This window comes from Dermacentor variabilis, chromosome 9 (genome assembly GCF_050947875.1).
Source record: "Dermacentor variabilis isolate Ectoservices chromosome 9, ASM5094787v1, whole genome shotgun sequence".
Lineage (NCBI taxonomy): Eukaryota > Metazoa > Arthropoda > Arachnida > Ixodida > Ixodidae > Dermacentor > Dermacentor variabilis.
Genome location: NC_134576.1, coordinates 111101340 through 111117896, shown reverse-complemented (window position 1 = coordinate 111117896; position 16557 = coordinate 111101340). Strand labels below are relative to the sequence as shown.

At 42.0% G+C, this 16557-nt stretch overlaps 1 protein-coding gene across 1 annotated transcript; it reads left to right on the top strand.

Moving 5' to 3' along the window:
* Positions 1-1214: 1214 nt before the first annotated feature.
* On the top strand, positions 1215-8802 carry LOC142558494 (uncharacterized). Its single transcript, XM_075670622.1, has 4 exons — positions 1215-1532; positions 2315-2568; positions 6392-6486; positions 8726-8802. The coding sequence occupies exons 1-4, from the start codon at positions 1332-1334 to the stop codon at positions 8800-8802; spliced, it is 627 nt and encodes a 208-aa protein (XP_075526737.1). The 5' UTR covers positions 1215-1331.
* The last annotated feature ends 7755 nt before the right edge of the window (positions 8803-16557 follow it).

The window sequence follows — 16557 nt, the reverse complement described above, 5'->3', positions numbered from 1 at the left end:
TTCGTTACTGTTAGCCGTTTTCTTGCGATTGTCCCATCTTGAATTAAAGCAGCAGAGTGGGCTACCGTTTGCAGAAAACTAATATTGCAGCCAGAAATAGCCCTCCGATTGATATTCATCTCCCTTTTTTCATTGTCTCGCAGTTTCTATCGCAACAACAGTTCCTGCAACTATAAGCAATTGTTATTGCTATGGACGCCATCAATGTTCTAGGCCGTACATTGCCACACAACCAGGCGCAATCGCGAAAACAAGATAATGATGCCAACATGACGTCAACATAAAATATCTCTAGATGACATGTCGTAATATTGTTGTTATGGGCAGATTCCGACTGCTTGAACTTCTTCTTTACTGTCTTTTATCGGAAGATTTAGAGCATATGCACAGAATGTTGCAACGCATTTAAGTTTTCTTCCTTTTCTACCTACTGCAACCCAATTTATGGCTGATCTTCGCAGTGGGTTGAGCCATACCTATATGCACCACACCAAAGCAAGGTGGACTCTCTAAGAATCGTAGTTTGGTATTGCTCCTTATGCGCAAAAAGAAAGTAGAGATTTTAGTGCCTCACCGTTGTCACGGTTTTCTATTTAATGCCAAGACACTGCAAAATAAGCAAGCCTTTGTCTTCCTCGTCAGGCTCTACACACATACACGCAGGTAATCGGCATAGGAGGATGCATGCCAAAAACTTTAAGGTCATCATCATCATCGCAATCGGCTCCTGACGTAGTACGGTGTGTCCCGTTATTGATAAGACTATGATAAGCACATTCTGTCGTGAACTATACGGGGACGCACTCTTCCATCCGCGAGCAGAGAAAAGCCACCCAAGCGAGCTTTACCATTACGACACTCGAGGAAAGAGAAGGACGAAGAAGCGCAGTCAGCACGTTCTCTTGGCTGGGACTTCCCAATTTACAAAATTCAACAAGTAAAAGCACAAATTCACAGTTTAAATCTTACTAGTATTATAATTCAAAAATTTCCCTTGCACATGTTTAAGTATATCCTTTACTTTATGTATTTCAGTAACATTTCTTTTTTCTTTTTTAGTATTCCTATCAACGCAAGGCTCACTATAGTATTGATCAGTACTTTATCCATGCATTCACAGTTTTTGTTTCATCTTCGGTTATACATTTAATTAGCTCTTTGTGTTATTTCTTTATTAACTAACTTATTTTTTCAATCACATTACCACCCGATTCGTAGCCTATCCCCCTTAGTGGGTTTGTGCCATTAACTGAGGCTTCATCATCATCATGATCACCCGCTGTCTTAAGGAGGGAAGAGCCGCTTAGAGATTTTCAACCTTGAAGAGAACAATGTTCAGATTGTTCGATGTGTCGAAGGTTTCTCGATACGAAAAGACGCCACGCCACCCGGCGATAATCGAGGCCACGCCACCACCTCCGGCGATGTTGGCTCCATTCCTGAACACAGGGGAAGACACCCGACGGGCGGCTGGTCCAGCCCCACGCATGCGCATCATTCCGACTACCGCGGAGCCACGCACTTCCACCGTGGTGAGCAGAGTCAACTTCAAGCAAGTCGCTGCGTTATTTTTCCCGCATTATGAGGCGCACGCTTTACAAACCATCGTTATATTTGCGACTTCGCTTACTTCGAGGTCATACGTCTGGTACGTCACCTCAGGCGTCCTGATATATTTGAGTTTGACTGGGGATTCACCAGAGATGAACCCCTCGAACGAGATCAAAGGGAACATGAGAATACGTTCCTACCCCCCCCCCCCAACATGTACCAGTTGATAAATACAGGCGTCCCGCATGAGAGTGTTCAATCAGGCTGATTGTTCGACGTTGAAGCTACTTGTTTCACGCGAGCATACCACATGGGAATTTACACATCAAGAGCCTTCCTTGCTGAAAGGAATTTTGCTGTTTGCTTCCATATTATCCAGGAGTGGGCCTTAGCCCAATGCTAAAGAAATCTTTAGAAGAAGCTCTGACCAACTTTAAAAGGTAGGTTAAAATTCAAACGAATGTAAACAACCTTTCTAGCTATCACTTCCTTAAAACATCAGCGAAGCTGAGACACTTCTTCGACCTGTGTTGATCACTTGAAGTCAACACGTCCCTGTGGATTTCTCTTTAGTTTGTCTCTCATTCTTCTGTCCTTTTGGGCTTGCCACAACCTCTGTAATTGTAGTAGCGGCCGTTCTGGAATGGAAGAAGCGTAATGAATTATTTAAGCTCTACCTGGTATGGTATTTATTTGTAATGTTCATTTACTACGAAGCAAGAAATGTTCTGAAACAACCCCGTTGCTCTTTCTTCGCTCGCAGTCGGCCATCCGTTTCCAGGACCGATCCAGTCACCGGACTTTGGACACTCAGAGTCTAACGAGCGAGTTGTCCGGCACTACGTCCAGCCACGCGTCCGGCAAGGCGTCCAGCATCTCTTCCAGTATCATGTCCGATCCCCTGGCTACGTCCAGCGCGTCGCAGATCACCAAAGTGTCTCGCGCTACGCAAAAGTCACACTCCTTGCCCCTGGTAGACAAGTCCAAGGCTGCAGGTCTAAAAGAGCACTCCCAGCAGTGAGTTTAACCTCTCCCCTCATTAAAATCTAGTACACAAGAAAAAAAAACATTGGGCAGATCACACGCATTGTGAAAATTGATGTCGTGCAAAACAAATTGCAAGTAGTTGGTGATCCAGCGTCCTACTTTGATACGTAGCGTAAAGTAGTAACGAAGCACTCGCTCCAACGGCGTGCTCGAGTATTGCATCGAGGAAGATTTCTTTATTTTTAATTTTAATGAAAGTGCTTATAGGCAGTTCCTGATGCCCAAGACATTTCCCGTTATCTCACATGTGTAGATATACAGAGCTACCAAGGAAGGACTCTTTGTAGAGTGGCATCTCCATTCTTATATTTCATTAGGGATAGCATCGCTCCGGTCAGGACCAAGATAGGAGTGGAATAATAAAAATACAGAAAGGTGAAAATACTAGACAGAACACAAGCACCGTCCAATGGGTACTGAATTACGCAGATTTAAAATGGGACTGACTGAACGGGACTGAAAACGTCAGTCCTCGCGCCCTCGTCACAGTCACACGTGATGTAGCCATTTTGGGAGCATTCTCTAAAAATCATGGCCGTGGATGGACAATCGCATTCCTTCTTGGCGATGAAGGAGTAGCGATCGCCGTAACGACAGCTGGTCAACACGCAACGTTGAAATTCTGCACGTCTGCAGGTAGACCTGGTCTACTTCGAAGATAAGACCACGGGAGCGAACACTGAGAGTGTTTTGTAATGTTTACGCATTTCCAAGATACACAGCTAACTCGCCTACCAGAGCATAACAGGTGCTTCGCGGTAGGCTCGAAACAACGGAAGGGAGATTTAACTGGACACCGCAAGTAATAAATCTTTATTAGGAATTTACCTTGTTACGGATACCAAAGATTTTACTGTGAGGGGACGCCCGATAATCCTAAAAACATTACTGCAGGAACTCCTTATTTGGACATGTGCAATAGTGCGGAAGCCTTGTTTCCAGTCGCTCATGTTCTGTTGTACATGGTGTCCCAGCTAGCTTTAGCCAGTTTAACAGTGTGTCAATACCACGTAGTTAGAAAGAACCAAGGTAATGTTGTTCGCCGTAGCTTGGAAATACTCAAATTATTTTTTTCATTCCGCCTTATTAGATATTTAGCGTTAATCAATTAATTAACTTCTCAAATATTATAGTTATATGAAAAGTGTCGTTTTCCCATCCACTTTCATGCGTATTTGTGTTTTGGTACTATAACTAACCTTGGGAATGTTATAGATATATTTATAACATTCCCAAGCAGGACGTGTGTCGAATGAGCTCCTGAACATGACTTCGCAATGTGGTCATGAACGCCGTGTAAGTAATGGATCCAGGACGTCAAAGAGGTGCCACGTAATGCTAATGCATTTTTTTTCTCGCAATTGCCGCTAAATTGCCTCTTAATTTTTTTCTAGCAATAACTAGTTAAACCACAGTTGTGACACGGCCGTTTATTTCTCCTCCTCCATTCACGAGACGGACGCTTCTCACGTGATATTTTAGAGGACGTTATCAGAGCTGTCCGAAGCGTCTGTCGTAATTTACACGTGTTGACACTCTTAGCCCAGTTAGCCAAGCGGAAATTGCACTGTGGAGGAAGAAGCTCTAGATGAGCGCTGGAACGAAGCCACAGGGGCAAACCAAATGAGAAGCCCAGAAAGTAAAGGCCGCCCCACATTCAGCGTTTTCCCGGCGTTTTCTGGCGTTTTGTCACCCGGCGTCGCTCGGCGTCGACGCTGAGGCTGGCGCCAAGCCAAAACGTCGTGCTCAAGGGACACCAGATCTCGCCGCCGCCGTCGGAAGCGGCTCGACAGCGCCGACCAATCAGCGCGTGGCAGGGCGTGGCCGCGCTGCTGGCAACTCTTGCAAGAAACTTCCGCAGATTCGCAGTTCGCGCCTCCATTGCTGTTTGTTTGGTTGCTTCAATCATGCTACCGGCGAACATCGATAACGAGCTTCTTATAGCCACTATAGAAGCAAGGCCGATATTGTGGCAGACCAAACACAAGAATCGTGTTAAAAAAAACGTTTTGTGGATTGAAGTCGCCGCCATCGTCCTGCCGGGTGTACCAAATGAGAAGCAGGAGCTTCTTTTTTAGCAGCAAAAGCTGCTGCCTTCTTTCCATGATGTGGCGTATGGCGTCTAGCAATAAAAAGCACCTACTTCCCCCTCTATCATAGAATAAAGAACCCTCGATGCTCAGCTTCGCACGCCAACGCGCCGACCGCTCGTGATGTTCACGCCGATATTGCTGCCAGTTTTCTGAAGCTTAGCCTTGTGTAATTTTTCTACACAGCCCTGAATATTTTATTTAGCGTAAAACTATGCAAAAGGCATAAGTATTGCATTGAAGAATACTTATGACAGCTCTTTTCATTGATATTACACAATTAGCTTAGGAGGTATCTGGTAAAATAAATCTGGTCACATTGTGCGACGCTGCGCTGGCGCTGGTCCGCGTGCCGCTCGTGTGGCTGGACGCCCTCTCTGGCGCCGTTCATGCGACCACGCCGGGAGACGCAACGCCAAAAAACGCCGGTAGAAACGCTGAATGTGGGGCGGCCTTAAGTTTTCGGTCTGAAGAAACATTAATCCTAACGCAGCGACAAAACCCGGCAACACCTACTTTCCCGTGCAATCGCTTTGTCAACGAACCTACAAAACTAGCTATAAGATTACAGGATGAGGGCGATAACTCTACCGAATCAATATGCTGGGAGCAGGAAATAAGCCATAAGCGCTGGGAAATGCCAAATGGCGGAGATCGACTCGTGAAAGACAAACTCCATTGCATGAATATTGCATGATGTTCAATTCCACCTGAAAACACATTCCAGCGAAGGCAATAGAAAGTCAAGACAAACCCACAAAAATAAACTACTGATGTCTTTTTAAAGATGGATTCATGCGAATGTAGCTCGCGGTCAACGTTCGCGCTTGTGGTATGTTTTGTGGCCATAGAACGCAAACCTATGGCATTGTGATTTTATTCCAATCTTCTGGCGTCATATTTACGTAGATGGTGACGCAAGCATCGGGCGGTGATGGGAAGCGTTGTCTGAACAGGGCAATACAATGCTTCTCCTCGTTTATAGGATGTCACTCTTGTACGCTTTGAAAGCAGATGGCAGGTTTTTGTTGTCAGATTGACCGGCAAGACCCGATGACCACGCAGAAGTGGATAGGCTTTTGACAGGTCCGAGCTAGTGCATTTAATGCAGGTAACCAAATGAGGAGGGCGGTGCCAGCGTTAGCGATTAGTCCGCATTCTTTGTTTACCTTAAGATGTCACATCTTGTCGAAAATCGGGGTGGCGTACAACGGAAGGGCAAAAAAAAAAATACGCAAATCGAACGCACATGTTGGAATCCGGATGAAGCCAAGTTTTCGTGAGGCAGGAAGTCAAATTGCGTAAATTTTGCTGATTTCATTCCTGAAACTTTGCGTAAACGAAATGGGCGCACTAATTCTCAAGTGCCCGTGTTAACCAATGTGACACATCTGACGCAGGCTTGTACTTCTTTTCTTGTAATTGAGTTTAAATGTGGTTGTCGCTTCCCGATCGCTATTCCCAAGAGTATTTATGGGGTACGCAGAAAATCAACGCAAACATTTGGACATTGCAACGAAAGTTTTCATGAGGGGGCAGAACATTGTCGCTTACAACTCATCGATATTTTCGAAGGCGAAAGCACTACTACTGTAACGTGGGTGTCACGGAAAAAAGAAAATGATGTGGCAACGCGATAATATTTATTCGACACGAATCGGTCTTCCCTCAGTCGCTTGTTCTTTCTTTCTCATTTCTTACAGGAGAGAAGGAGCACACGCGCTGCTGCCGTTCTACGCGTGCATCCTGATCCTCCTGGTGTTGTTCATCCTCCATTCGTTCATTCTCTTGGCTCCGTGTAAGCATCGAAAGTTTACCTTCAGTATTTGCGTAATTATTCTGCAAACGGGAAGCTCATGCATGATGGAAACCTAATATAGTGTCACCGTATTGTCGTCAGACATAACTGCCAACGGTGCTGCGTGTAGCGACATCTATTTGTGACATGATTGACAAACCTTCCACACAATTGTGAACAAGGCCCGAATGGCAGCCGAAACGTCTTGGTTTCTTTTCTTTTAATGTTTTTGTTTGGTGTCTGTTTTAACCCTTGACTATCAGCGATCCCTACCAGACGAGTTTTCGTCGAACTTTTCATTTCATTTCTTGAATCATGCACTTACTTTCGCACAGACACGAGAACGTTCTGTGTGTGGTGTTCGACAAAAAAAATACACATGGTAGGAATATGCATCTTATTTTCGAAGGTTCCATAACTAAAGTGCCAAACTTGATAATACAGAGAGAGAGAGAGAGAGAGAGAGAGGAGAATTCAGGAAAGGCAGGGATGTTAACCAGTCAATAGTCTGGTTGGCTACCCTACACTGGGTACGAAGTACTAAAGCGAAAACAGACGACACAAAGAGAGACACGGATGAGCGCTCGTCCGTGTCTCTCCTTGTTTCGTCTGTTTGGATCTTTAGTACTCCAGTAATATGCACCAGCAAGCCCAACAAAAAGTACTTTAGTAATCGTGTTCGTTTCCACTATGCCGACACCATAAGCAACTTTATTGCATGAGACGAAGATTTAGGGATGCGAAGGCTGGTGTACGAGAACACAGGCCTTTACAAAACCTCGTTTACGGAAATGCCTCGTGGGATTTGCCATCGCCGCCGCAATGCTGTCCTTATCACACCGATCGCCAGCAGGATTCACGGGTGTTCAAATGGCAAATGCTTGAAATTGTAGAAATGGCTTAGTCCGTTCATTATTTTATTTCATACAACTAATGTTGTTGAGATAACTACCTCAACTTAATTTGGGAAGCTTTCTTTATGCACTAAGAACCATTCGCATATCTTCTGCAAGTAATGTCACCGTGTCCAATTCATGCGCCTGAAGTACCATCATTGCGCTGCTGGTACAGGCGATATCGAAGAAGGCTCGGTTTTTCGCGAAAACATATAACGCAGAATACTTTGCCCAAAATTGTGAATGCGGAGTGGTAAGAAAAGATTAAAAAACAAGAGTCAATTTATTGTTTTTTTTATTTTTGCCGAGATGTCACTAGTAATATACGTTTTGCTCCCCTCTCTCTTCACCCGCTTCCCTTCATTCAGCTAAACTCCCACGTCACCTGTGTAAGTTTACTCCGGTGTTGGAGTAGTTATACTTTGAAATCTTGTTAGTGTGTAACCAATAAGATTGTTCAGTCCCAATAACAGCGACCTAGTATATCGAGGCGGGGCCGTCTGACGAAAAGGGAAAAAAAGCGGCTTTAAACATCTATTAAGGTTCTTACATACTGACAGGGCACTTAACACGAAAGCTCTACCTTTTCTTTTTAATTTTCATTGATCTTCCAGCTTTAATTTCAAGCATAAACCTATTTATTTCAAATAACTGCGACTTCCTTTCCCATACCGCGGAAGAGTTTGCGCGTCAGGTCTCTGATCAACAAAACGCACCTTATTGTTCTTTTCAGTAAACAAATCGAACGCTTTTCAGTGAATTGGACAATGCAAACAATTTACTACAAAACATGCCAAAACAGCCCTATTTAATTCATGGTGGCCTGTAGGGTTCTGTAAGCACAAAGGCCCCCTCACTGTTCGTGAGAAATTTTGACGACAGCAACCAGCAGTTCTGCGCAAACACTTCTGTCGAACAAATTTTCAGAGTGCAAAGTAATAAAGATGATGGTCTATTATTTTTCATCTATTGCAAAAATAGGAGGCAACAACTTCGCAGTCATTATCCACTCAACTGATCAGATTCGCCGGTGCTGTTCATGGCAGACTGATGACGTTAGTATGACGGCCTCTTAAACTTCAATGACGATGGTGCGTAGATTTTAGCTTACGTCTAAAGTGCTACTAAGGAGCTTAGCATTTTTCATCTCAAGGAACAAAGAACTTTGTTCGGATTTTGCGAGGAATTTTGGTGCAAGACGCGGGCTGTTGTTATTCGACTGTTATATTCGCTGAGAGAGAGAACAAGCACTAGTAATTTCACTCGAATAATCTATTACTGCGGTCAAAATTACATTTTTCTTTTCTCGGTCTCCAACATTTGCGTCCCTACTTTACATGCAGACGCTGACAGAAGTCGTGCTAGGCATGCTGCCAAGCGTACGCCGAAGCCAAAGAGTAAGTCACCTTGTTTCTTCTAAGCTTGTTTGACACCAACACTGGTTTTTCCTTTTTTTTACGGTCCCAACGCTGTACGCCTTCTGAATCAGTTAGCAACACTTAGTCTAAAAAACTATAAAAAATTATTAAGATTCAGGGTACTTCAAAAAATCTCGCGGTCAGTCAATCACTGTACAAATTTGGCAATTTCATTCTTGCACATTTAGCATAGGGTTGTGCAAGGATTAAGGATTTCGAATACAAATCAAACAGTCTTGGCTACTGGATTCGTAGTCGATTCGAGAATATCGTTATTGAAGTTCTCCACTGTTAATTTTATTGGAATACTATAATGCACGACAACAGTCCTTGCAGTCTACAGGGAGAACGACTGATGCCAAGAGAGACTCGTGTTGATGATTGCCATTAAAAAGACCGCAGTTGTGCTGGCAATTCGGTTCTTGAACCCACGGAGGGGGTCACTTATGCGCAATAGTTACCAGCCGTTCGGTGGGCGTGTCTATTCTCAGACAGCCTATGAATTCACTGTGACGATTTAGAGAAATCAATTTAATGTTTTCTTTAACCAAAGCGCAGTGCTGTAGCATTTGTCCTTAGCCACATTCAACGATCACTACGCTGCACTACATCCATGTTTGACGCACTGTTTTTTTTTTTTTTACTTTGAGTGTCATCGCACTTGACATGCACTGTGTTACATGCGGTGCACATGTATCACATAGTGTAAACAAGCGTTGTTGCTGAGCAGAGTTTACGAAACTATCCATTTCAATTTTTTCAGAGATTGAAAATATTCGACATTTGAGTTGATGACTGTCTGCCTCAAATATTCGTATTTCATACGATATGAAAATTTCGTCCATTCCTACCAGCCCTTTAAAATTCTTTGCCTGTACTCAGCCTCAACGACATTAAATAAAAATGCGGCACAGAAGGAAGCGCAGTGAATTCAAGGCGCCGAAACGCGCGCCGCTCTTTTGCGGCGCAATATTCTTAAATGGACGCCTTGATGTCCATGCTTTGTGTAGGTGTATAACAAACAAACAATAACTTCACTGATATTCATGGAAAAACATAGGCCGCTGTCACCCACTTGCGAGGTATAGGAGCCCATTTCTTTCAGCATTTGACAAAGCTGGCACACGCGCCATGTGTTTCTGTACTCACATTGTGCTCACTTTTTATAGCCATCCTCGCCATGCGGACAAATGCTGAACTCTGAAAGCGAATAGAGGAGCGAGAAACTATATTGAAGCATCAGTTGAATGAATTAGTTGAGCGGCCTGTCGTTAGTATACAAACTGAGCTTCAGGACACAGGCTTAAACTTCGGTGCGATGAAGACTGAATTTGTTCGCACGGACGAAAGCCTCGATCTTCTAAACAATGTAGTCGAGTCAACCCGATCTCGACGGCTTGAGCTGTCTGCGGGAAACCGCGCTCTAAAAGCAGGAAACTAGGCCCTTCGAAGGAAAGTCGCTTACCTCTTCAGCACTACTCAAGGTTAAATAACTGGGAAATAAAGGAGGCGCCCTGTACCCAGGGAGGAGGATTGTACCGCAATCCTGACTGCCGTCGGCGATAAAATCAACTATACAGTCTCGGCCACAGTGCATCGAGTGCCAAGATGTGTGGTCATAAGAACATAATCGCGCGGTATTGCACTCGAACAAAAAAGACTGAATTCATGAAGAAGTCACGAAGGGCCCGACTGAAAACCTGAAGCACTGGGTTTTCAGGAGGGAACACACAGACGATATTTGTCGATAAGCATCTGTCGGCAGACAAAAAGCGCTTGTTGTCCAGGACGCTTCCCTTGAAGAAGGAAAAAGGTTGGCGCTTCATCCGGAGAGAAAATTGACAGATCAAGCTGCGGAAATCTCCCGACAGTCCGGTATTTCGCATCGCTTCTGATTCTGGTGTATCTATTGTTACCTAACCTTCCGTAAGCCTGCTAATTTTCAATATTTAAGTTGTGCCCAGTGGCTTCGTACTTTTACCCGAAGAACTTGAGGCTCATTTTTCATCGCCCTGGCGTTCACTAATCCATTTCAATGCTCGAACTCTGCAAAAAAACATGGATGGCATCACAAATTTTTTACGGTCTGCCCGTCATAATTTCTCTGTTATTTGCGTTAGTGAAACCTGCCTCTGCGCAACTCAAAATAACTTATACAGCTTTCCTTCAAGCTCTTCTGAATATTGCCACTGTAATAACGGTTATAATACTGGTGCTGCTATTTTTGTGTCCTCCGAGTTGCGTTTATAGAGGCGATCTGAATGGACACCTAACGTGACGAACTGCGAACCTGTTTAGGTCGCATTTCATGATAAACTTTTTTCACAATATAAGAAAAACCCTAATAGTTTGTTGCATCTATCATTCACCTTTATCACCTGGAAGGGCGTTTTGCTTAACCCTGAGTAGTTTGCTGCATAAATTCACATTCAAGCAGAAAAATGTCATTAACAGGCGTGATACTAATATTAACATTTTAGATACATCCAACTCTCTACTTGATGATTACGTTAGTTGCCTAAATAGGTTTAGATATGAAAGCCTAATCACGCTTCCAACTCGCTGTCCCAGAAATAAACAGTGCATACTTATCGAACACATATCTAATCTTCTTACTAACCCAGACTGTGGTCTTGTCCAAGCTTCAATAACCGATCATCACCCAATATTCGTGGGCTTAACATCTACTTCTCGCACTGCCAATACAAGCTTCCCCAGAAAGAAATTTAATTGGTCAATATTTATTGAGTTCATTACAGCTTCAGCCTGGACCACAGTGTTGGCATGTGAAAGCGCTGGAACTGCCTATAACACATTTTCAAAGATAACTTGCAATGCTATTGCAGATTTCATAGTAGTAATGACTTGTAAAAAAAGTTTTCAGCTCCTCGTAGCCAGTGACTCTCGACCAGTTCTCTAAACTGTCTACGAAAACAAGATTACCTTCACACAAAAACTAAAAGGGCCATTTAACACTGCACTTCACGAAAGGGGTAACAAATATTCTAACTTATTAGAAACAATGGTCAAGCAGGCTAAAACTAGGTATTATGAAAATGAAATTAGGTGTACCTGTAATGATGTAAAATAAACACTGGAAAGTATTAAACCGTTTTTCCAGTCGATATAATCGTAATGTCGAAATGTGATACAATCGGGAGATGTTTTCCTTGATAACCTCCTGGACATTGCAAACTCCTTCATTTTTTCTTCTGTTCGGATAATCAAGGGTGCGATGATTCACTTACCCAGACTTACCCCTGTGTGCCTCATAGCTTTTTTTCCTTCATCCCGTGACACCTAAAGACATAGTCACAGTCCTTTACAGTCTAAAAAAACACGGAGCCTGATCTTGATAACTTCAGCCCACCTCTCATAAAGATGATAGCGTAGTTAATCTCTGGAATATTCTGTCACATAGTGAGCCTCGCTTTTAACATAGGATTTTTTTTTTACGTTCTTTGAAGAAGGCCAAGATAATCGCGATATTCGAGAAGGAAGATAAACGTGTAACGTCGAACTACCGCCCAATTGCTATAATTTCGTTGTTCAGTTAAATTATCAAACTAGGCGTAATACGCTAATCAAGTTATTTGTCTAAAGTGCGTATCCTGTCAGCAAATCAATCTGGGTTTACGGAGAGATACTCAACTGACTTAGCAATAATATATATGAGAGATAAGATTATGTAGGTAATTGACACTAGTGACTTTGCTGGTGCATTATTTATTGTTTCTAAAGCGTTCGATTAACTTCTTCATAACATACTTTTTGCTAAACTAGACTATGTAGGTATAACTGGCCTGGCACGGTGATTATAACGTAATAATTTGATAGATAGAAAATATACTGTATCAATATTTAGCAGTTACACCCTAAAGCAGCTAACAGTGGTATACCGCAAGGATTTATATTAGGACCTCTCTTGTTTTTAAAAAAATTGGAGGACGCTTAACCTTCGCCTTTAAGAGTGGAATGCGGCAGCATTCAAAGACGCCTACTGCGATTCATGCTTCCCGGCAACTACAGCTTATGTAACCGTAACATTTACCGGGAAACGCTAGCTGCAAACGCTATGCACGAAGGTGAGCTTTCTGGTAGAAATGCGGCCTCTTGCATGGGTCTATCGCCTGTTATTATTTCACACTTTTAATACTTCACTCTTAGAAGAGCTAACATAAAGGACATGCGCTGTCGGTGTTTCTTTACCGTTACATTTGTTTGGAGGCTGCCTTTCTAAAACTCCAAGGATTAACTTTTTAATGAATGAAAGGCAAGGTCTGAGCAACTTGGGTGGTAGAGAAGTGGTTGGGTATGCGTGGTTCGGAATTTGGTTCGGAATCACCAAAAGAATCATGGATCATCGAGAAGCTGCAAATATGATTGATCAGAAGAACAGCATGTATCAACTATTCTAGAAGAACTGTGATCCAGACACGTTGAACTCGTTTATGACGTATAAAAATAATTTAACTAAACTTATAAAAATAGCGAATGAAAGCATGGGTCATAAGGAAGCTGTTAAACATGATTAATGAAAACAATAGAATGTATCAATTATTCTTGAAATATCGAGATCCAGACAAATTGGGCTCGTTTAGGAAGCATAGAAATAATTTAACTAAATGTATGAAAATAGCGACAGGCATTTATTATTCTTGCATGTTCGAATGCATCGCGGGGGCTCCTGAGATGTGGAGCAAATTAAACTCAATATCCACATTACACACAGCTAATTTTAGTGTACAAGAGATAACTGAAGTGGATCGAACATACAGGGACAAAGCATTGGCTTAAAAATAATGTTTACCTCACTTCATCGTTAGACAGCGTCAGTGACACCACCGCACTACATGTCCTCCACAAGCAGCTTCGTCGGTTTATCTTCATCCAACAGATGAATATCAGGTCATGTGTGTTTTCAAAAAACTAAAGGAAAATAAATCGGAAGATACTGACGGTTTAAAGAACTCTCCAATCTGTTGTGTTACAGATATATTAGTCGCCCCTTTAATATACATTTATAACCTCATTTTAGGCCCAGGTACTTTCCCACAGTGTATGAAGCATGCAAAAGTTACAGTTCTGTTTAAGGGAGGAGACAAAAATGATTTGAAAAACTATAGGCCCATATCCGTTCTACCATTGTTTTCAAAGCCCATAGAAAAACTTATTTATAAGATTATCGAACTTCCTTGCAGAACACTCGGTAATTACGCCGGCTCAGTACGGTTTTAGGTGGAGGCTGTCGACAGAGGCAGCATTGCTAGGGCAAAGGAAAATTAAATTAGGCGCTATAGAGGACAAGAAACTTACACTAGGTATATTTGTTGACTTCTCTAAAGCCTTTGACCGGATAAATCACAATATCCTTTTATAAAAGCTACCCTATTGCGGCATTCCAGGCACTGCACTGAAATTAATTACCAGTTATTTGAGCAATAGGCTACAGTGTGTAAGCATAAACACAGAACAATCATCTTTGCAAAAAGTTACTCAAGGTGTAACTCAAGGTAGTATATTGGGGCCACTACTTTTTATTACTCATGTCAACCCCATTATTAACAAAAACCGGACAATTCAATTTGTCATATATGCGGATGACGCTTCCTTGCTTTTCCCAGGTGTGGATGTAAATGACTTTATTTCAGCAGCAAACGCGGCACTAGGTGACTTGTATGCATGGTTTTATTTATTTATTTATTTATTTATTTATTTATTTATTTATTTATTTATTTATTTATTTATTTATTGTACCTTCAAGGCGCGAAGGCGTTACAGAAGGGAGTTGAACAAAATACAGAGCATGTACAGATGACAGGGTATAATAAAAAAAAATGAAAAATTTTTAAAAATTTATAAAGTGCGAATTAACAAAAGTATTCGTCAATAGTAGTTCTAAACGCAGATGTATCGGTTATATTAACAACTGAGGCCGGAAGATGATTCTATTCATTGGTAGTTTTAGGAATAAATGAATGGAAAAATAGGTTCATGCGATCGTAAACCGTTGACCATTGACCGTAAACTCCCTACAAATCAACTGCTTAAAAACCAAAGCCGTTCTGTTTTGATCGGAGGGAACAACATACACAGCTACTTCACAGCTATACCTGAACGATATTACGATTTTTTTTCGACAGCTAAAGCATTGGGAATAGTTTTTCACGAGCATATGTTATGGTATTCCCCATAGTGAAATGGTAAGAAAAACGCTAAGTAAGGTACTAGGCATGCTAAGGAGCTGTCAATCATTTCTACCAACCACTCAGATGTTAGTTATCTATAACACGCTATTTTGTTCACAGCTACGCTATGGTCTTTTGGTGTGGGGCACTGGCACCGTGCGGTCTAAGCAAAGATGTTGTATTGCAAATGCCGAATATAATGCACATACCTCGTCTTTATTCAATAAATTCAGTGTTAAGATTTGATAACATGTATGAGTATTGTTTATTAGTGTCTTTGAAAACTGAGTTTAACAAAGCAAATAACAATCTTACCTCCATAGCATGCTTAGAGCGAAACACCTCATCTCGACCTACACGACAGAGCGATTATTGCAAGGTTCCTCGATGCCGAACAAACTATGGTCTCCAAATACTGAAACATTCACTCAAACACAAACTTATAAATTCAATTTTTTTATTAGAGCGATTGCGCTTTCTTTCGCTACAGAATATGTCCAATCCTTTTTTCACTGACATGTAGTATTTCTTGTTGCGTTTCCTTGTTGCTAAAATGCGGCACAATATGATTCTTTTTCGATTTTAAGCTTATTTTCTCGAGGAGTGCAAATTTGTCTGCATTTTCTTTCTTGTATAATTATATTCTTTATTGGTGCCAATTTCAGTATGTATTTATTTGCCTGTTTACTTGTTTACATGACTTTACGAATGCAGTCATTTTTCTGCCCTGTATTGCTGGGATGTGGGGCCAGTCAGGCTGCGTTTATATCGCAGCTTTTTTCCCGCGTTCCACACCACACGTTGCACCTTTACTCGTGTATGTCTATATAAAAAATGTAAACATTGAAACAGTGTGGTGAAATAAACTCCAAACCCCAAATTTCTTTTGCCGAGACGACGTCCAACTCTAGACGCCGGATGTGGGACGCCGCATTTCCCTGCGACGCGGGCTTCTAGACGCTGCTGCGTTAATATACATTATTCACCTCTCACAGTGCCCAAAGTCCTCTGACTGTGTCCTTTACGCTGACGGCACCACCATCTTGTTCTAAGACAAAAGCCTTGATTTGTTAATGTGCAAGCCTAACCACGACGCGGCAAACATTGTAAAATGGTGCCGACTAAATAGGCTATAGATTATTACTACAAAATCCAACTTTTTCATTTTCTCAGCTGGACAAACGCTTATCTCAGTGTCTCCACCACTAAGCATTGCTTCCAGCGCACTTTATTCTGCTGACAGTGTGCATGCGTGCATGTATGTGTGTATGTATGTAGGTATGTATGTATGTATGCATGTATGTATGTATGTATGTATGCATGTATGTATGCATGTATGTATGCATGTATGTATGCATGTATGCATGTATGTATGTATGTATGTATGTATGTATGTATGTATGTATGTATGTATGTATGTATGTATGTGTGTATGTATGTATGTATGTATGTATGTATGTATGTATGTATGTATGTATGTATGTATGTACGTATGTATGTACGTATGTATGTATGTACGTATGTATGTATGTATGTATGTATGTATGCATGCGTGCCTGCATGCATGTA